The 21,178-nt window shown below is 45.3% G+C and overlaps 1 protein-coding gene and 2 long non-coding RNA genes across 7 annotated transcripts in view; 2 read left to right on the top strand and 1 right to left on the bottom strand.

The window, feature by feature from the left end:
- FAM135B (family with sequence similarity 135 member B) overlaps positions 1 to 21,178 on the bottom strand; it is a 141,444-nt gene that overhangs the window by 76,692 nt on the left and 43,574 nt on the right. Inside the window, exon 2 of the mRNA XM_083450395.1 lies at positions 9,487 to 9,582. Within this exon, the coding sequence (XP_083306521.1) occupies positions 9,487 to 9,563 (77 nt within the window). The 5' untranslated portion in view covers positions 9,564 to 9,582. The remainder of the gene's footprint in view (positions 1 to 9,486; positions 9,583 to 21,178) is intronic.
- On the top strand, positions 2,580 to 3,309 carry LOC310682276. The gene is made up of 2 exons (XR_014513837.1): positions 2,580 to 2,656; positions 3,130 to 3,309. It is a non-coding gene; the product is annotated as an uncharacterized lncRNA (long non-coding RNA).
- LOC310682233 lies at positions 4,075 to 20,392 on the top strand. 5 transcript variants are annotated; one of them, XR_014513787.1, is made up of 8 exons: positions 4,075 to 4,951; positions 5,309 to 5,370; positions 5,609 to 5,735; positions 6,240 to 6,340; positions 9,086 to 9,383; positions 9,471 to 9,593; positions 15,727 to 15,800; positions 18,637 to 20,392. It is a non-coding gene; the product is annotated as an uncharacterized lncRNA (long non-coding RNA). The 5 variants fall into 5 exon arrangements; XR_014513788.1 differs by lacking the exon at positions 9,086 to 9,383 and adding an exon at positions 12,423 to 12,462 and having other exon boundaries at positions 4,497 to 4,828; positions 5,306 to 5,370; XR_014513789.1 differs by lacking the exon at positions 9,086 to 9,383 and adding an exon at positions 12,423 to 12,462 and having other exon boundaries at positions 4,497 to 4,951.

The following is a 21,178-nucleotide window of genomic DNA, read 5'->3' as shown; positions in this document are numbered from 1 at the left end:
TCATTTGTATCGCAATGCATACCTCCTCCCTTATAATGCATAGGGCAGCCTTTCTCAACCTGTGGGTCCCCAGATGTTCAACTACAACTCCCATCACCCCTAGCTAGCAAAGCCAGAACTCAGGGATGATGGGAGTTGTAGTCCAACAACATCTGGGGACCCACAGGTTGAGAACCGCTGGCATAGGTGATACGCAAGTCAACTAACGTCGATCAAAAGAAATGATTCCCAAAACAAACAAAATACAATAAAAAAATACAGACAAGTGCATATGGCGATCAGATAGTGTTAACTGAAAATAGGTGTGGGGAATGTTTTTTGGACTAAGGGCCACATTCCATTCTGAGCAACCTTTCGAGGGCCATGTGCCACTGATGGGGGCTGGCAGAGATAAATATGGGCAGAACAACAAATGTAATTTTTAGCTTTGTACATGTCAGGAGTAAGCCAACAGTAAACTACACTGTGCAACCATGAGGTTAACCCTTTATTAGCAAGAATATGATTTGCACAGACTTGGTGGAGTGTCAGGCCTGGTGAGCATAGCAGCTCATCCCCGATAGGTCTTGCCCAATGGCTCAGTTGCTGAGACTGTAAGTCCCCGCCTCCCCATGGATTCCTTCCTGTCCAGTGTTTTTCCCCCAGTAATCTGAGACTGTGTTGGTGTGAATCCCACCTCTTCTCTGCCATTTGTTTGAATGTAATGAGGTCCCATTTAAACTTAAGACCTAGGCCAAATGACACTCCTAAGCCCTCCCTCTGGTTTGCTGTGGTCAGTGTCGGGCTGTTGCCCATTGGGATTGGTAGGGTGGGAGGCCAACAGTAGGTGCCAGAGTCAATGACAGCCAAGCTAATTCTAGTTTTGCCCCCCTCTCCCTGCTGAGTTCTAAAAAGGCAACTCTTGGGATTGAAGAGGAGGAAGAAGCTGTCAGGCAGTGCCATCCCCTGGACTGGTAGAAGCAAGAAAGCAGGAAGGAGAGAGCTGGCCAGTGGCAGAGGCTGGTGGGGCAGAGCACAATTCATAGTGTTGGTGCTGACCTTTAAAGCCCTAAACGGCCTTGGTCCAGTATATCTGAAGGAGCGTCTCCATCCCCATCATTCTGCCCGGACACTGAGGTCCAGCACCGAGGGCCTTCTGGCGGTTCCCTCACTGCGAGAAGCCCAGTTACAGGGAACCAGGCAGAGGACCTTCTCGGTAGTGGTGCCCGCCCTGTGGAACGCCCTCCCACCAGATCTCAAAGAGAACAACAACTACCAGACTTTTAGAAGACATCTGAAGGCAGTCCTGTTTAGAGAAGCTTTTAATGTTTGATGTATTATACAGTATTTTAATATTTTTTGGGAAGCCACCCAGAGTGGCTGGGGAAGCCCAGCCAGATGGGCGGGGTATAAATAATAAATTATTATTATTAATATTATTATTATTATGGCTAGATAATGCTGCTGGCCATGGCAAATCCAAGCCAGAGTTTGGTACTCTTTGAATAAATGAATGGAATCTTGCGACTCTCAGCACACTGAATTTTATTTTCTTTGCAAGATCTTCAGTTTGTGGCACAATCCTTGGTCAAATACCCATTTTTACTACACCAAAGATAGGTAGTGTGTACTTCAGAAGCTGCTCTAGGCCTTAGGCTCCTTGCACAGGGCTCCAGCCTGCACCATCAGCCTGCGCCTTCTGGAAAATGCTTTGGGGAATAAAATGCACAATCCACCAGCTTAACCTCTAAGCCCCTGCCTGGTCCAAATAAGCTTTAAAATAGGAGGCTAAGCTTCTAAAAATTGGATGTGGGTAAACCACAGATTGGATCTTCTCCTACACTGTATATAGTTATTTTTAGCTTCGAGATCAAATGGTAGTTTGCTTTTAGGAGCGTGCACTCGCAGGCATCAGGGGAGAAGAAGAAGAAAAATGAAAGCCCGAACCCTTTTATACCCCGCAGTTCTCTGACAGCCACATGAACAGGCTCTCTTGAAAGTGCCTTTCATGCTCACCTCAGGAGCTGGTGCCCTTCTTGGCACAACACAGTAGCGAGACTTGCCTTTTATTTGCTTCTGTGTTGGCATTTTTACAGTAACCTGCCCTTTGCTCCCCCTTTGGGATGCTGGACAAAGAGAGAAGAGGCGGATTTGGGGTTTTTTAAATAAATAAAAATGAAATATAATCGGAGATTGAATGGAAACATAATGGGAAAGGGAGCAAGCAACATTCAATTCTAGCTCAGCAGGGATGTAAAACAAAGAAGAAAGGGCATTGTCACCAGGGAACGGACAAGAGCCAGACGTGAATGCCTTGGTCGCAGGGGATGGGTTGAGCAGGAAGACAGGCTCCTTTTGTTTTCTCCAAACAAAGCTTCCCTGTGTTTCCAAATATCTTCAGGGCCAGCCCTAATAATAGGCAAACGGAGGTGGCTGCCTCAGGCGGCAGATGCAGAGGGGTGGGAAGAGGCAGTGAGATGCCTCTGAATACCAGTCTCTGGGAAATCCCAAATGAGGAAGGGCCATAGCGCTCAGGTCTCATTGGCCTCTGGGCTCCTTTGGGAAGAAGGGCTGGGTAGGAATTTAATAAATCTGGTTGGTCACTGTGAGAAAGCCTCTCCTCCTTACGGAGGGGAGGAGTTGTGAGCAGGAGCCGTTTCCTGCGTTGGCAGGGGGTGTTCCAGCCCCTTCCCAGCTGGACTGGCTGCTACGCCACGCCCCCAGGTAGCCAACCAATCAGGTGGAGGCTTAGGGGCAGGGTTTTGCCACTCAAACATGGCCATGACAGCACTTCCCTTTCATTCTGCTGCTAGTTTTCGTCAGATCACCCTCCCTCCCTTTAGTTCATTGCTTGGTTCTTGACATTGCTATGGACCTGTGGTTGGTCACCTTGGTTGGCCAAGGAGCCTGGTGGGAATTTTTATCCAACTGGCAAATTGGCCGCTTGGTTTTTCGCCTACCTCGTAGCAAATCGTCACAACTTTTAGGTACTGGCAGTTAGGCATTGGAATATGTTTGTCTATTGGAGGGCAGGGTGTGGCCTACCCCTCCACTTTATGGGTATTCCGGTAAAGGAATCTGGCAGTCATGGATCCTGTCCAGTGCCCTTGCTGGTGGCTAGGGCCATGGCACAACCCCCGGTGACATCAGGGGGAGCTTTCAGTTGCATTTGCATCAACAGGCTCCTCCCACTGGTGGTTAACCCTTGTTAGACTCACCCCTCCCTGAGGGGGTGGAGTCACGCTCTGTTGTTTTATCCAATGCCTAAGCCAATACCTCTCACATGCTGTAATCAATAAAGTTGTGGCCTTTTTTAGCCCATTAACCTAATATACTGTGTCCATGTGTCTTTCTTATCCTCAAGCGGGTGGCAGGTCCTTGAATCACAACAGGATGCTGGACTAAATGGGTCTTTGGCCTGATCCAGTAGCGCTCTCATTACGTTCTCATGATGTGGAACTGTATGAACTGACCTGGACCCTGAGATCATCATTTGATGCCCTTCTATTTGATGCCTTTCCACAAGAGGCCCAGAAGGCAGCAACGTGCGGAAAGGCCTTTTCTGCAGGGGCACCCTGTCACTGGAATGCTCTCCTTGAGGAGGTTCTGCTGGTGCTATCATTACCTACCCAAGCAAAAAAACATTCTCTATAACCAGGCCTTGAACTGATTAAATAGTCTATGGCCTTTTAAATGTGTTTGCAGAATGGGGGGTTATTGGTTCATTTTTGTTTGAGCGTGTATCTTGTCTTCTCAGTTTGCGTTTTTATGTTGTGGACCACCCTGTGATCTTTGGATGAAGGGCACTATATAAATTTAATAAGTAACAACAAATAACTCTCAAAGGAGTTAGAAGCTCTGAGCAAAAGACTCAGTTTTGGGAAATATAGGAAATTCTGTTCTCAGCATAAGAATTCAGCAATATTGGTGAGATCTAGAGCTCAGTTATGTTGTTGTTGTTGTTGTTGTTTAGTCATTTAGTCGTGTCCGACTCTTCATGACCCCATGGACCAGAGCACGCCAGGCACTTCTGTCTTCCACTGCCTCCCACAGTTTGGTCAAAATCATGTTGGTATCTTCCAGAACACTGTCCAACCATCTCATCCTCTGTCGTCCCCTTCTCCTTGTGCCCTCAATCTTCCCCAACATCAGGGTCTTTTCCAGGGAGTCTTTCTCTTCTCATGAGGTGGCCAAAGTATTGGAGCCTCAGCTTCAGGATCTGTCCTCCCAGTGAGCACTCAGGGCTGATTTCCTTCAGGATGGATAGGTTTGATCTTCTTGCAGTCCATTGGTCTCTCAAGAGTCTCCTCCAGCACCATAATTCAAAAGCATCAATTCTTCGGAAATCAGCCTTTATATTTCTCTTTAAAAGCCCAATTGCTATTTGAAATCTCCTTAAGGGGATTGTTGGAATTCACCCAAGTTTACCTGTTGTTCTGACCAGAATGCTGGCAATTGTGCAAGCCAAGGCTATTTTTCTCCCTTCCACGCAAACAGAGTAAACACTTCAAAAGTACATTTAGTGCCAACAAGAAATGCCAGACTGACAGCCAAGGAGACTGACGACGTCTGTTGCACCATGTGATAGTTGCCTCTCCGAGAGAGGCGTTTCAACATTCCTTTGCCAACATGACTCAGTTGTGATTTACAGAAAGCCTTTCTGTGACGGATGAAGGGAGTTGGCCCTCTGTGAGGTTTGCTTCAAGAACTCTGCTCCTATTCCAAACCACACAGCAAACTTCAATGGATGCTCCTTGCACTGGGATGTCCCAAGATGGGTTCTAAATTAGTCCTTGTAGTGCACAAAATAGGGATGCGGGGAAGAATTTGATTCCTTTTGCTTTTAAAGGTGAGCTTACCTAATTCACACTTTCTGAAACAACAAGCAAATTGAAAAACAAAGCATCCTTCAAAACTGCCACGTGTCTGGATTTCGCAATGCAGTTCCCCAGCTAAAAATGCATATACTAAGGTACAGTTTGCATATATATGCATGTATCAGTGAAAATATGACAGAAAAGGATTTTATTAGGGAAATTGTTTTGCAAAAAATGTGTACGATAGGCAAAATTGTGTATAAGAATGTGCATGCTAGGAGAAATTTGCGGACAAAAATGCTGTCGATTTCTCATGAGAACTTTCTTTATTAATTGCCAACTAATGTGGAGAACTCAGCTTAAGATTGGAAAAATGAGGAAATGAGAGAAACCAAAACTGAATCTAAATACAGCAGCTTCCTCTTGCAATGGACTCCAACACCCTTCTTTATATCAATGCTCAGATGTGAGAAATGCACTTCCAAAAATCAATTTATCTTTTTCAAAAGCAGCATAAACTGAAAACAAGATGAGGAGAGATGCTATAAAGGAGAAATCCGATTGAATAAAACAGGTGAATATCATATAATGTGGCAAGCAGCGTTGTTGAGACTGTGTCTCCAGGGACTCCAGTTCTCCCAAGTTGCCAGATTATGGTACCATTTAGCAATTATTATATAATTGTTCCTCTGGAGGGAAGAGCAGAGGATTCCTTGAATTCACTGAGAGCTGGTGACAGTTGGATTCTGCTGCAGATTTCTCCTATCACCCCAGCACTGTAAAGCAGCAAACGGGAATCTGTCCCTCTCCAGATGTTGTTGGAATCCAACTCCCATCGTCCCTAAGTGCAGATGTTAAGAAGAAGACATCATTCCCCATTCCACCCTGTAGTCATCACACGGAGCACCGCTTCCGTTCCACTGCAAATCCACCCCCAAAGTAAGTTATTTATCTCCTGTCTGCTGCGGTGAAATTAAGTTACGCAAATTACACTATCATTATGTTATTCCACCCCATTGATTTAAAGGCAAATGAAGGTAAAGGTAAAGGGACCCCTGACCATTAGGTCCAGTCGTGGCCGACTCTGGGGTTGCGGTGCTCATCTCGCTTTATTGGCCGAGGGAGCCGGCGTACAGCTTCCGGGTCATGTGGCCAGCATGACTAAGCCGCTTCTGGTGAACCAGAGCAGTGCACGGAAACGCTGTTTACCTTCCCGCAGTAGGGGTACCTATTTATCTACTTGCACTCTGATATGCTTTTGAACTGCTAGGTTGGCAGGAAAAGGCAAATGAAACACTCCACAAATTTGGGGGGTGGGGAGACAATTATCAATTACATATCATTTTCAGACTGAAAGTATCAACAGTGATTATTATTCACTGCATTGATTGCCGTTCCAGACATCATTTTTTGCTCCCACTTCTATTTCTCTGGCATTCCTAGTCTCAGCCACCATGACCAATGGTGAGGAATGTTGGCAGGAGTCAACCAAGAGTATCTGGAGGACCACAGCTTCCCTACCCATCCTCTACAGTGTAGACACTGTAAGTTTTCTTATACAATGTTGACATTATTAGTGCTAGATGCATGATCTCTGCTATCTCAAATTGTGTGTTTTTTCCTTAATCCTGCTCACTTGCTATTCTTGGCTGGGGAGAGGGTGGCGCTATGCTTGGCTTGGCGGCTCACCATGAGTTGTATACCATTTCATAGCATCTCCTTTTGGGGTAAAGAAACCATTCATCGTATCATGCAGATATTTTTTGCTGACTGGTAAAATGCTCATAGCATGATAATCTCAAGAGTATACATTTCCTGTCCCCAACGTTATTACTATTGTTCTTGTTGCCTGACAGCAACTATCTCCCGCTATGGTTACATTTCCAATTCTATTAGAAGCCAACATCCTGCTTGTTTGTGGACATCATCATAAAATACATTATGCACAGAGAGATGATTATGCTACAGTATAACAACACATGATTCATTTTTGCAAGCTTTTGCTATCAGAGGTGGGGGGTGGGGTGGAATGGAATGCAATTGCGCTGCCAAGGAATAAAGACATACATCTTGCCCGCAGATTAATGGATATATATTGAACACCAAAATTGGATGTAGACTGATGAAAGGATTGACTTGCATTTAATCACCTAGTGCCTTAGCAGAGAGCTCTTTTAGTAATTAAAGTGCTCTGTTTTCCCCTCTAAAGTGTTACACATTTCAACTCCAGAACAAAAAGCCATTAAAAAAGACATCCCCCCCCCCCAAAAAAAAAACCCTTCAGTGTCAAGGATATTTTTGAATTTTTTCACTAGTATGATCTTTTCCTCTCTTACTTCAGCATTTCTTCCATATTTGAGCCAAACAGGAACCTTCAAATCCACTTAAAGTGATATACGGGGGAAAGCCATAACCACCCTGCCTTGCATTCAGAATGTCCAAGACCCAATCCTGCTTTGCTTTAAATTTACAAGATCCTCTTTAGGGTTCAGGAGATCCTGGACTGGGACACCGGAATGCCTCTGTAGACAACCAAAGTCCAAAACAACCTTCCTCAATCTGTTGCTTTCCAGTTGTTTTGGACTACAATTCCTATTGACCGTGGCTACCGGGCAGGCTCTCTCTCTGGCTGATGGCAGTTGTAGTCTGAAAGATCTGGAGAGCATGGGTTGGCTTAGATCAAGGATGGAGAGCCTCAGGCTTGTGGGCCAAATTTAAACCTCTTTACCTGGCCTGCTGGACTCTTCTCATGCCACAACCTCTTTCCCCAGGCAATGCCCCTCACTGGTCCTGCTTCAGAAACACCCGGAATATTTTTGCCTGGTTAGAATCCATCCCTGAACTCTGATAATGACTCTCACTAGCCTGGATGAAGGATAGAGAAGGTGTGAATCTGTGCAGAAACTATCCTACCATGCAAAGGTACAATTTGGATTAGTTGTTCCACCTGCCACTGAAAGGAAGGTATCCCTCAAGGTATCCCTCAAGTTCCCCCAGGTGTGGGCTTGACAGACCAATGATCTAACATGATATAACACAGCTTTCTTGGTTCGTAAATGCAATGGCAATTCTCTCAGGCCTTTGTGTTTTTGCCATTCTATAGATAGTTTATTTGGTCACTCTCCTAAGGCTCTGGAGGACCCAATTCTGGTCCTGCTTGTGGTCTTCTAATGGGCATCTTATCAGCCACTATGAGATGGGCTATTTTCCTGATCCAGCCAGCTCATTTTACATATATTATTATGCTCTGAAGTACAACATTCAAAACAAATTTAAATCAGTTCTATGATTCTATGGTTGCTGGAACCTCCCACTCTTTCTCACAGTTGCCGCTGCTTTACTTTTTTCTCCCCTCCACACTAAGCTAGCTGCCTCTGCTACCTCTTTTTGTTTACAAATATACACACCAAATTTGTCAATTATTTTGAGTAGCATAAGAACAAGTTGGAGGGAATGAAGACCTGGCGTAAGCAGGCAAATCAATTAATTGATCTCTGCTGAATCTGGATAATTCAGTTTCCAAGTTGTTTAAAGAATGTCAGAAACTTTAAACTAATTTTGGTAGAGACTCAGCTGTCTCCACTGATTAAATCATAGGCGATAGGGGTGAATTTCAATGAGGAGAAAAAACCTTCAAATGTGCATTTCTTTCAAAAATTGCATTATATATGCTTGACCTTTAGGTCTCAGTATATCTCCACACACACACAAACACACACACACACACACACACACACACACACACACACAAATACTTACTTACTTACTTACTTACTTTCAAAAAGACAATATATTTTGAACATGCCACTCCAAATTTTCCAGTGCCTGCTTTTGATTGTTGTAAACACTGACTGAGTATGCAAATTATTTCATGCATTTTTTCCCCTGAATGTCCTCCAAACAGGACAGGGTCATAAACAAGGGGTGATTCCTATTTCAGCCTTTGAAATATTGTATTGCAGTAATTGCATAAGGCTCCAATGCTATATATACACTAGGGATGAGCTTAAATCTGTCAATTTTAGTTTTTTCAGTTTCTCATTTTTTCCAGTTTTAAATTCAGTTCTCCACATTTCCACCTCAGTTTGTGATTTTATTTCATTTAACAAATCCTCATGAACATTCAGAAACATTTTCCTAATACGCACATATCTATTTGCATGTAATTCTTTCTGATAAGCACATTTTTGCAAAACAGTTTCCTCTTATATAATGCCTTTTGTGTGCTATTTTCACTATTATATGCATTTAAACACATGCTTTACCCCAGTATATGCATTTGTATGCAGTTACTTTAGCACCACGAAATTCAGACAAGTCTCCTAGGAAGAGGATTCCACAGGTGAAGTGCCACTACTGAAAAGGTCCACTCATCATCTGGCGCCTTCCAGATGTTCTGGACTACAATTCCCATCATCATCAGCCAGGATGGTTAATGATCAGAAATGATGGGAGTTGTAGTCCAAAATATCTGGAGGACACCAGGCTGGCAAAGGATGATGTAATTCAACTTTTCCCATGGTCAGCCAGAAGTCCACAACTCAGGCAGGAGCATGATGCCCATGGCTTGTTTCTCTGAAGCAACTGGTAAGAAGAGGGACTTTCCCTCATAACGTGGACATCTGATTCACTTCAAAGCACCTGCGACTTTCTTATGCACGAATACTTTTACAGAAATCTATTGACTCACCCTCTCTGGAAGAGATCCACATTATGGAATTTGTGCAGCTCCACAGAAAAGTCAACAGTTCCCTGGACCTCCGACATGATGTTTTCAGGTCATCACCTAAAGAGCAGGTGAGAAAGGGAGAAGCTGGTTGAGCAGATGGAAAAAGATGGAGATGCACAGCAGAAGTTTATCAAAAGCCAATTATTATTATTATTATTATTATTATTATTATTATTATTATTATTTATATCCCGCCCTCCCCAGCCGAAGCCGGGCGGGCAGCTAACAACAATAAAATAATACAACATTCTAAAATCATTTCATTATAAAATTAATTCAAATCAAATTAATGGCAACCATTGGGCTAGAGTTCTGTGAAGATTGCCAAAGGAGGGGGTCAGACTGTGCCTTGGCCAAAGGCCTGGTGGAACAGCTCTGTCTTGCAAGCCCTGTGGAAAGATCATAGAATCATAGAGTTGGAAGAGACCACAAGGGCCATTGAGTCCAACCCCCTGGATGTCAAGATGTCAAGTCCCGCAGGGCCCTAGTCTCTTATGACAGAGCGTTCCACCAGATCGGAGCCACAGCTGAAAAAGCCCTGGCTCTGGTTGAGGCCAGCCTAACCTCTCTGTGGCCTGGGACCTCCAAGGTGTTTTTGTTTGAAGACCGTAAGGTCCTCTGTGGGACATACCAGGAGAGGCGGTCCCGTAGGTACGAGGCTTTAAAGGTTAAAACCAGCACCTTAAAAATGGGCCTTACGGCCAGGAAACACCTGCCGAAGATGGATCAAATCACCTGGACAAGCAATATTAAATTCGTCCCCTTCACATATTGTGCAGCTTTGCATTTCATGTATTTAAAGGTGGGCATGGGGTGAGCAAGTGGAAAACTCACCGACCTTGTACAGAGGTTCATCTGAGTGGTGATCTGATCCACCTAAGCTGTAATCAAACATGGTGAATCTACGAGTCACCTGCTGTGGCCCCCTGTGCGTCTGCCCTACCCTTGAAGACCCATGCTTTAAAACGTCAATAGAATTGTAGAGTTAGAAGGGACCACAAGAGTATCTAGTCCAATCCTCTGCCATGCAAGAACCACAGCTCAAGAATACCTGACCTTTGTTTGAAAGCCTCTAATGATAAGTATTGGGGACGCGGGTGGCGCTGTGGGTTAAACCACAGAGGAGCCTAGGACTTGCCAATCAGAAGGTTGGCGGTTCGAATCCCTGCAATGGGGTGAGCTCCCATTGCTCGGTCCCTGCTCCTGCCAACCTAGCAGTTCCAAAGCACGTCAAAGTGCAAGTAGATAAATAGGTACCGCTCCGGCGGGTAGGTAAAAGGCGTTTCCGTGCGCTGCTATGGTTTGCCAGAAGCGGCTTAGTCATGCTGGCCACATGACCTAGAAGCTCTACGCCGGCTCCCTCGGCCAATAAAGCGAGATGAGCACCGCAACACCAGAGTCAGCCACGACTGGACCTAATGGCCAGGGGTCCCTTTACCCTCACCTAATGATAAGTATTAAACTCCTAAAAACCACACCAAAAGGGATAGATACATGGTAGATGCCGTGTGTGTGGTTTGGCCCAGCCACCAAGCATTAGTGAGATCAAATAATGGTATGTACAAGCCTTGCAAATTCCACCAACACATGACAAGAACCAGAGAACGAAACGAGAAACACACAGAATCGTTTGCATTAAGAACACCACCAGACATTACAAGCGACAAAGAGCAAACCTGTTTACTGACCTGACTGCTGCTCAATCTTCCCAGTGTTATTCTTCAGCAAAAAAAACCCCCCAGCCTCACTATTTTGGTTACACTTGCCTGCTTCTGTTACCAAATCCTTTCCCAAATAATCATCAGGGGCAATGCTGCAGCAAAACAAAACACCCCATGGAACGAGACCATGGCTCAAAAACAGGAGAGCGAGAGAAAGAATTTGCTGTCTTGCTTAGAAAATATGCAAGGCTTCATAATATATTTGTCAGGCACTGTGTTGCATTAGATTTCCAGCTACGAAGCTGGGATTTGTTTGCCGGTGGAAAAAATAATAATAGAACCTTTAGAAAGAAAGAAGAAAAGCCGTCCCCCTCTCCGTTCTGCTTATGAAATATTGTCCCACAGAACGGAATATTTCTCACTCTTTCTCCCTCGCTCTCCCGCTAGCACAAAAATCAATGAAGTCAGATTCGGAGAGGACCAAAATAATGATATGCTGCTTCAGAAATAAAGGGCAACTGTGAGTCATGAGCAAAGACATGCTCGCTTACAATAAAGTGTTTGAAAAAGTGAGCTGAGCAGAGAGATAAGGCATGTTATTTATTTATTTCGTACACACACAGGCAATTCTTAAGCATGAACTTCCACAGCCCAGCAGCTTGGGCTTTTCCCTTTCTGGAAGTTCTTTGTGGCTCATAGGTAAAGGGACCCCTGACAATTAAGTCCAGTCACAAATGAGTGGGGTTGCGGCTCTCATCTCACTTTAAAGGCAAAGGGAGCCGGCATTTGTCCGCTTCCGCAGACAGTTTTCCCGGGTCATGTGGCCAGCATGACTAAGCCGCTTCTGGTGAAACCAGAGCAGTGAATGGAAATGCCGTTTACCTTCCCACCAGAGCGGTACCTGTTTATCTACTTGCACTACATGCTTTTGAACTGATAGGTTTGCAGGAGCTGGGACAGAGCAACGGGAGCTCACACTGCCATAGGGATTCGAACCCCCAACCTTTCGATCGGCAAGCCCAAGTGGCACATTGGTTTAACCCACAGCACCACCCGTGCCCCTTAGGGTGTCCTTATTTTCATCAGAGAAATGTTGGAGGGTATGGAGTCATGTGACCCCTGAGCCAAGGAGGTAAGTAACTATGCAACCTTTAGAAGACAGCTGAAGGAAGCTCTGTATAGGGAAGTTTTTTAAAAATGTTTAATGTTTTATTATGTTTTTATATATGCTGGAAGCTGCCCAGAGTGGCTGGAGCAACCCAGTCAGATGGGTGAGGTATTATTATTATTATTATTATTATTATTATTATTATTAATGACATCCCTGTTTTCATTGGAGAAATGCTGGAGCGGTGCAAAAAAAGCAGCACCCCATTCCCTCCAATATTTAGCATTTGATGGTGCATTGCCATTGACCGTGGATATTGGGACACGGGTGGCGCTGTGGGTAAAAGCCTCAGCGCCTAGGGCTTGCCGATCGAAAGGTTGGCGGTTCGAATCCCCGCGGCGGGGTGCGCTCCCGTTGCTCAGTCCCAGCGCCTGCCAACCTAGCAGTTCGAAAGCACCCCCGGGGGCAAGTAGATAAATAGGGACCGCTTACTAGTGGGAAGGTAAACGGCGTTCCGTGTGCGGCTCTGGCTCGCCAGAGCAGCGATGTCACGCTGGCCACGTGACCCGGAAGTGTCTCCGGACAGCGCTGGCCCCCGGCCTCTTTGAGTCAGATGGGCGCACAACCCTAGAGTCTGTCAAGACTGGCCCGTACGGGCAGGGGTACCTTTACCTTTACCTTTATTCTACTTTGGATTTATCAGCAGCTATGAGCCACAAGGTCTAAACCACTGAGCCTAGGGCTTGCCAATCAAAAGGTCAGCAGTTCAAATCCCCGCAATGAGGTGCGCTCCCATTGCTCACTCCCAGATCCTGTCAACCTAGCAGTTCGAAAGCACGCCAAAAAGTGCAAGTAGATAAATAGGTACCACTCCGGTGGGAAGGTAAACTGTGTTTCCGTGTGCTGCTCGGTGTTCCATTTTGCCAGAAGCAGCTTAGTCATGCTGGCCACATGACCTAGAAAAACTGTCCAAAGAGCGGACAAACACCAGCTCCCTCGGCCTGTAAAGCGAGATGAGTGCCGCAACCCTAGAGTCATTTCCAACTGGACTTAACTGTCAGGGGTCCCTTTACCTTTAAGGAAAAGCAAGACATTCCAGGATCAATTCAGAAACCGGGACCGCTTCTGTAAATCCGGGAGTGTCCCTGGGAAATGGGGACACCTGAAGGGTCTCATATCTGCATCCAATGAAGTCACTGTATTCTGCATAATGGTCGAGCTGGTCCAGACCTGTAGCTCCATGGCAGAGGAAAGTGTGCAATAAATCTAATAAACAACCTTTACATGTTGCCTTTTGCAAGCTAACTGGCCGCTGATTTGGGTCTCGCCCTGCCAAAACCAGAATCCAATTTTCATTGAAAGAAACCCAAAGCCACAGCTGGATGTAAGCAATTTACCACTTTTATTGCTCATAAGATGCTGTGGAACCTGGCTGATCCCTGTGCCGGTGGCTTATTTTTAGCCCAAGCAATCACCGAGGTTAGCAAACATTTATTTCACCCTATTGTTGAGCTGCTCATTTTCTGTTCTCCATCGGAAGAAGGCAAGGCCTGCATGACATGAGTAATTTCTTTAACTCGCAGCTATGATTAATGTTTGCCCAGGTTCCAGAATACTGCAAGGCTTGCCACAGCTGAGAGATCTTGAATAGGGAGATCAAAAATGCTAAGGGCTTTAGACAATTCCTCTTTCCCCAGTTTGGGCACTGTTGGCGGTGTAGATGGTGAACTGCCACCAAAGAGATCCTAGGTTCTTGTGGATAGTGGCAGAGCTCCTGACCAGCCAAAACTATACTGTGCTTCTGTCATGACACCAAGCTGGGAGGGGTAGCTAATGCCACAGAAGACAGTATCAGAATTCAAAATGACCTTAACCTAACAAAATGAATTTCAACAGGGACAAATGTAAGGTTCTGTACTTAGGCAGGAAGAACCAGATGCACAAATATAGAATGGGGGGGGCACCTGGCTTACTAGTAGTACATGTGAAAAGGATCTAGGGGTCTTGGTGGACCACAAGCTTCACATGAGGCAACAGTGTGATGCAGCAGCAAAACAAGCTAATGCTGTTCTAGGCTGCATCAGCCGAAGTGGAAGCAATGGTACCACTATTTTCTGCCTTGGTGAGACTACATCTGGAATACTGTGTCCAGTTCTGGGAACCTCTGTTTAAGAAGGATATTGACAAGCTGGAATGTGTGCAGAGCAGGGCAACCAAGATGATCAAGGGACTGGAAACTAAGCCTTAAGAGGTGGGCTTGAAGGAGCTGTGTATGTTTAGCCTGGAAAAGAGGAGGAGAAGAAGAAGAAGAAGAAGAAGAAGAAGAAGAAGAAGAAGAAGAAGAAGAAGAAGAAGAAGAGGAGGAGGAGGAGTTTGGATTTGATATCCCGCCTTTCACTCCCTTTAAGGAGTCTCAAATGGCTAACATTCTCCTTTCCCTTCCTCTCCCACAACAAACACTCTGTGAGGTGAGTGGGGCTGAGAGACTTCAAAGAAGCATGACTGGCCCAAGGTCACCCAGCAGCTGCATGTGGAGGAGCGGAGACGCGAACCTGGTTCACCAGATTACGGGTCTACCACTCTTAACCACTACACCACACTGGCTCTCTGAGACTGAGAGGAGCTATGATAGCTATCTTAAGGGCTGTCACATGGAAGAGGGAACATACTTGTTTTCTCCTGCTCTGGAGGGTAGAACTGGAACCAATGGCTTTAAGATTCTATATCAACACAAGAGGGAACTCCTTGTAAGATCATTCTCTGATATTGCTGAAGGTGATCTATTCAGTACAGTAACACTTCTACTAATGAGGACGCAGTCCACACTCTTATTTAGTCATTTAGTACATTTATATGACAGCTTTTATTTTCTCAAGGAGCTCAAGGTGGCGTACATGGTTCTACCCCTCCCCATTTCATCCTCACAGCAACCCTGTGAGGTAGGCTAGGCTGACAGATGGCGACTGGCGCAAGGTCACCCAATGAGCTTCAAGGCTGAGTAGGGATTCGAACCCTGGACTCGAAGGTCATGATGGTCCAATGCCCCAACCATTACGCCATGTGTGGGTAGGGACTGTCTTGTTTTGATTATCTGCAAGTTGCTCTGGCAGCCTTTATGGTTGAAAATTGAGGTACAAATGCTCTAAATTACAAACAACCAAACAAGAACAGAGCAGGAAGAGCAAACAGTCAATTGCACATTGTAAATTTCCAGGGGGATATTTACAGAGGCCTTTTACAGGTGGCATAGGAAGCAGAGACAGACAAACTTTCACCCACTGACATTAGCTGTGGGTAGCTGTTTCTTTCTATATCCTATCCCGTTTTCCCCAATATAGTCCATTTTTAAATGTTATTTCCATTAGTATATGCATTCCTATATACACTTTATTCTAATATATGCATTTCTTGGTATGCATTATTTGTCTGCAGAACTGCATCGCAAAATTCATTTCGAAGGATGGCAGCGTTCCTGTTCTCATACCGTTTTGGAAATTGCAAACCAGGTAGGTTCGCCTTTATGGGCAAAATGAAATCGACTTCTCCCCCACCCCTGGAGCTGGTAATAATAGCTGCACTCCCAACAGCAGTCAACCTCCCTTTCCCCTTCGTTAAATTTTGCAGTTCCCCCTGCTTCACCAAGACAGGTAGCAAAACATTATTTCGGCATGTTTCATTTTATCTGCTGCGCCATCTGTTTGTGGGGGGAAGGAGTTAGGAATAGTTTCAGGTAAAAGCACACTGGGGACTTGGTTATGGAGAAAATGAAATTGTGTTAGCTGGAACAGGTCCCAGGCTCTAGAGCTGGGAGTGCTGTGGTTAAATACACCAGGGTCTCTCTTCATTTCCATAGTGCAGTGATTAGGAGGCATAGGGCAGGTGAGTTATCATGTGCTCTCTAGGGCTGTATTCACATGGCATTTATTCAATTCCACTGGGATCCCCCTAACTGTTAATTTCCACATTATATTTGAGCTCTCACACAACGTAAACACCACTATAGTTCCGAAACTATAGTGGAACATAATGCATATTAAGCACTCATTTCTGTATTATTTGCAAAGAGCTGTTTTCTGGAAGCACATAACATGGAAATGAGCACTAAACTTGTGCTATAAAGGTAAAAGGTAAAAGACCTATAAAGGTAAAAGGTAAAAGTTAAGGCCAATCAAAGGCGACTATGGGGTTACGGCGCACATCTCGCTTCAGACCGAGGGAGCTGACGTTTGTCCGTAACAGCTTTCCGGGTCATGTGGCCAGCAGGACTAGACCGCTTTTGGCACAATAGAACACCGTGACGGAAATCAGAGCGCACGGAAATGTCGTTTACCTTCCCGCCACAGCAGTATCTATTTATCTACTTGCACTGGTGTGCTTTCTAATTGCTAGGTTGGCAGGAGCTGGGACAGAGCAAGGGGAGCTCACCCTGTCATGGGGATTCAAACCACCAACCTTCTGATTGCCAAGCCCAAGAGGCTCAGTGGTTTAGACCACAGCGCCACCTGCGCTACAGAGCTGGAAGGCACCCCACAGTAATCTAGTCAAACTTCCTGCAATGCAGCAACCACAGCTAAAGAATCTCTGGCAGATGGATTTTAAACCTTTGTTTAAAATTCTCCAATGAAGTTCCAGAAGTTGCTTTGACATCACACGAAAGCTCAAATATAATGTGGAATTTAATAGTTGGGGAAAAGTCATGAAAGCAGACTAACCTAAAGTCAAACTTATGGAATACGCAGAAATGGCAAAATTCATGGGAATACTCAGAGACAATGACAATAAAAACTTTTTAAAAACTGGGAACCGTACATGCTGTATTTACAGAAATACTGGAATGAAATGGACTTACTAGCAGGGTTCGAGTAAACACTTACAACTAAGAAAACAAGTATAAAGGTTATGAGAGAATAATATGGAGATTAATGAAATGTAAGATGTGATTTGAAGAAAATCTGGTTTAAGAGTGATATGAATATAGGAGTATTTAGCTAAAGTGTGTTCTCACTAAGGGAGAGCACGTGTTGCGGCTGGGACCTGACAAGCACCCTTTAATTGCCAGGCAGAATTGAAGGAAGGGGCCTAGCGTGGATTGGTTGTGTTGTTGCTGGGGCAAATTGCATGTTGCCAATTTGGGGGTGGGATCAGAGCATATTTAAGTCTGGCCCACAGCAAGCTGCTTTCTCTTTCGCTGTGGGCATCGGATTGCCCTCCCGCCCTCCCTTGTTTGGGGCTTGCGCCTTGACCTTGCTATGCCTGTCTAGGGGTCGTTCACTTTGATGCGAGGGCCTGGTAGGAATTTTTCCATTTGGCTGATTAGTGTGTGCCATCTGGTTTTTGCCTACTGCGTAGCAAATCGTCACAACTTGTAAGGTTGGCGGTTAGGCATTGGTTTAAATTGGTTGGTGGAGGGGTATGGATTGGCTGTGCCTGCCCCTCCAAAGCTGCTGCTGCACGGGAATTCCGGTAAAGGAATTCAGGGGCTTACCATCCTTTCGTCCAAACCCCTGGAATCGGGTTTGGGCCGCGTATGCCCCTAGGAGCATGCGGGGAGAAGCTGAGGGTCTGTGTCGCAGCTCCAGTTATCCCTGATCTTGTTCCTCCACACTGTCTTCCGCTGGAATCTGGAAGTCAGTGCTGTCCCCAAAGGCGGGGGGGGGGGGGACAGCTAGTCTTAACCAATGCCTAAGCAACCACTCACAATTTGTATATTGAATAAAGTTGTGGCCAAAATTATGCCAAAAACCTTAAACAAAAATTAATGTGTGATGTGTGAGTTATTTGGGCTTGGGGTGTTTGGGGGATCTCAGCACGCAAAAGACGAAAAGTAAGATAGAATAATTAAGCAGAAGTAGCAAATTGTTAGGGATGTGGGTGGTGCTGTGGGTTAAACCACACAGCCAAGGACTTGCCGATCAGAAGGTCGGTGGTTCGAATCCCTGCAATGGGGTGAGCTCCCATTGCTCGGTCCCTGCTCCTGCCAACCTAGCAATTCAAAAGCACGTAAAAGTGCAAGTAGATAAATAGGTACAGCTCCAGCAGGAAGTAAACGGCATTTCCCTGCACTGCTCTGGTTTGCCAGAAGCGGCTTAGTCATGCTTAGTCAGAAGCTGTACGCCTAACCCTAACCCCAGAGTCGTCCACGACTGGACCTAATGGTCAGGGGTCCCTTTACCTTTACCTAGCAAATTGTTAAAGAACCAGAAGGAGAAGTTGAGGGAAGTCACAGGGTGGTGGTGGGGAGTTTTGTTTTTTAAAAATATGGTAAATGTGTTGAAGATTAAATTGTAAAATCAAATAATTTTTTTTTACAGAAAACAGACTAAACTTCTCCTTGAATGCTAGGTGTTTTGGAGCTCTATCCAGAAGTGTGGACGCACAAATAGACATAAGCTCTCCGTGCCATAACGAAAGGACAGGAAGCGAAAGAGAAGTGAACCCAAGTCATTTAGCAAAGCAGGGGAGGCTCCAAACTTGAAAGTGAATTGACCGCTACAAACAGCAGCACATTCCAACCTCCCAGCTGTAAGCACAAATGAAATGTTTCCCACGTAATCAATCAATTTGCTTCGTGCGCCACATCGGTAGACTGAAACAAACACGGACACCAGCAACCCTGGGAAGGAGGGATTTCCACAAGAATATCTATTTGCAGCAAAGCACAAAACCCATCACGAGGAACAGCATCTCTCTTGTGGTGCCAGAAGTGACTCAAGCTTCTAGAGATAACAGCATTTTCTTATACATGGGCAAGTCGGATGCCCCCTGCATTGGACTAGATGAACCTTGGGTTCCTTCTATGATTCTATGAAAATACAAAGAATGGGATTAGAGTTTGCTTCTGATGCACTTTTTGAAAGAAGTGCCAGCACCAAGGGTTGGCAACATTAAGCACCTGCTGAGGACTGAATCCTCAGGGACCAGGTCTAATCTCTGTGGAGCCTCCTTATTCGCCTGCTCCTCTCCTCTGAGAGCCAGTGTGGTGTAGTGGTTAAGAGTGGTAGACTCGTAATCTGGTGAACTGAGTTTGCTTCCCTGCTCCTCCACATGCAGCTGCTGGGTGACCTTGGGCTAGTCACACTTCTCTGAAGCCTCTCAGCCCCACTCACCTCGCAGAGTGTTTGTTGTGGGGGAGGAAGGGAAAGGAGAATGTTAGCTGCTTTGAGACTCCTTCGGGTAGTGATAAAGCGGGGTATCAAATCCAAACTCTTCTTCTTCTTCTCTTCCTTGTGACTGCTACCTGTGCAAGCATCCTCTCCAGGTGAGCAGCCAGGCAGAGGAGCAAGGAGAAAGAGCAGGAACATGCTCTGGACACCCTGTCTCTATATGGACATAAGAAGAACCCTTCTGGATCTAGGAGACATCCCAATTAGTCCAAAATACTGTTCTCAGAGTGCTCAGTCAGATGCCTCTGGGGTTCCTAGTGAATAGCATATAGTTGCATCAAAGTAGGATTCTCAGCACCTAAATATAGAAGCCTGTTGCCTCTGGCAGTAAAACAGAGGTATCATGGCTAGTAGCTGCTCATTTCGCTGAACATCTGAGCTCCGATTTCAGTGGGGCACTGCCTGCAGAACATTCAGGAGCCTCAGAGAAGGGGCACATTCAGTCAGATCTCCTTCTCTGAATGTGCCTTCCCCCCTCTGTAATGCGAGAGATCCTGTGGAATCCTGTGGTCCCTGGAACAACTTCCCAGGCAATGTAGGACAGCAGCCTTAGACTTGCACTATCAGAAGTAATGCATAAATTGAAACGCAACCATCTTTCAGAATTCCCACTTCTCCAGCTGAGAATTGTATATAAAAATGCATATCCCAGGCATTAAAAATTTGTATGTTACTGAAAAGTGATTTCTTCTAATCACTTTGCAAAAGATTTTGGGCATATTAGGCAATGTGGAGAATATAGCTTTGGACTGGACAAATGAGAGATTGAGAGAAACAGATATTGACAGGTTCACCCATCCTCACACAGGACATCATAATTCAGAGGAAGGTGCAAGAGTATGGAGGACACATCAAGGAAGAAAACTGCTTTCAGCCTCTCATGGCTCATGTCTGACCATCTTGTAGAATATTCACAATAAACACACGAGATGTAACCGGCTCTGTTCTTAGATAAAGAAGGTATACTATTCATTGTATCCAATTGTAAATTTCAACAGAAGTAACTCATAAAGTTCAACAAACGAACAAAGCAGAAGACCCAGTGGATCAGATCATTCTCTAGTCAGTTCATTCACAAAGTCAATCCATGTAATGGTGTCTATTCCACCTGCCTGTTCATAAAGTCCAAACAATCCACATGAAAAGTTGTTACAGTTCCACAAAATCCTTTCACAGAGTCTAGACAAGGATTTCATGTGGATTGTTTGGACTGTAACAACTTTTCATGTTTGAGGATGCTTTATGTGACCACAGGTTTGTTTGTTGTTGTCATCTTGTAGAATAGGCATGGGGAACCTGTGGCCCTTCAGCTATTTCCCATCAGTTCCAGCCAGTATGACCAATAATCCGGAATACTGGGAGTCTGTCTGGAGGGTCTGCCAGTTGGGAACTGCCCTGTGGTCTTCAGAAAAAGGGCAGTCTACAAATTTAATAAGCAACAACAACAATGAATGCAACAAATAGATAAATTTTCCCAATACACCACAGGGCGGGTCCAGATAAGCAGCAGAATGTGTGCTTGCATGCATAGAGTCAACCCACAACATCTCCGTTGTAATAGGATCTCAAGGAACAGGTCTGAGCATGGACAAAGTTGTTGCTTGCCAATAGCAGCTAGTGTCCTGGGGCAGAGTCACTTTCCACATACCAGAGTTACTGCATCTTACCTGAATGAAGCTGGGGGGGGGGCACAGTGGTTGTGCTGATGAAGCGGGGAACAG

Source organism: Podarcis tiliguerta (genome assembly GCF_965153285.1).
Source record: "Podarcis tiliguerta genome assembly, chromosome: 7".
In the NCBI taxonomy this organism is placed as follows: domain Eukaryota; kingdom Metazoa; phylum Chordata; class Lepidosauria; order Squamata; family Lacertidae; genus Podarcis; species Podarcis tiliguerta.
This window is presented reverse-complemented; position numbering and strand designations above follow the sequence as displayed.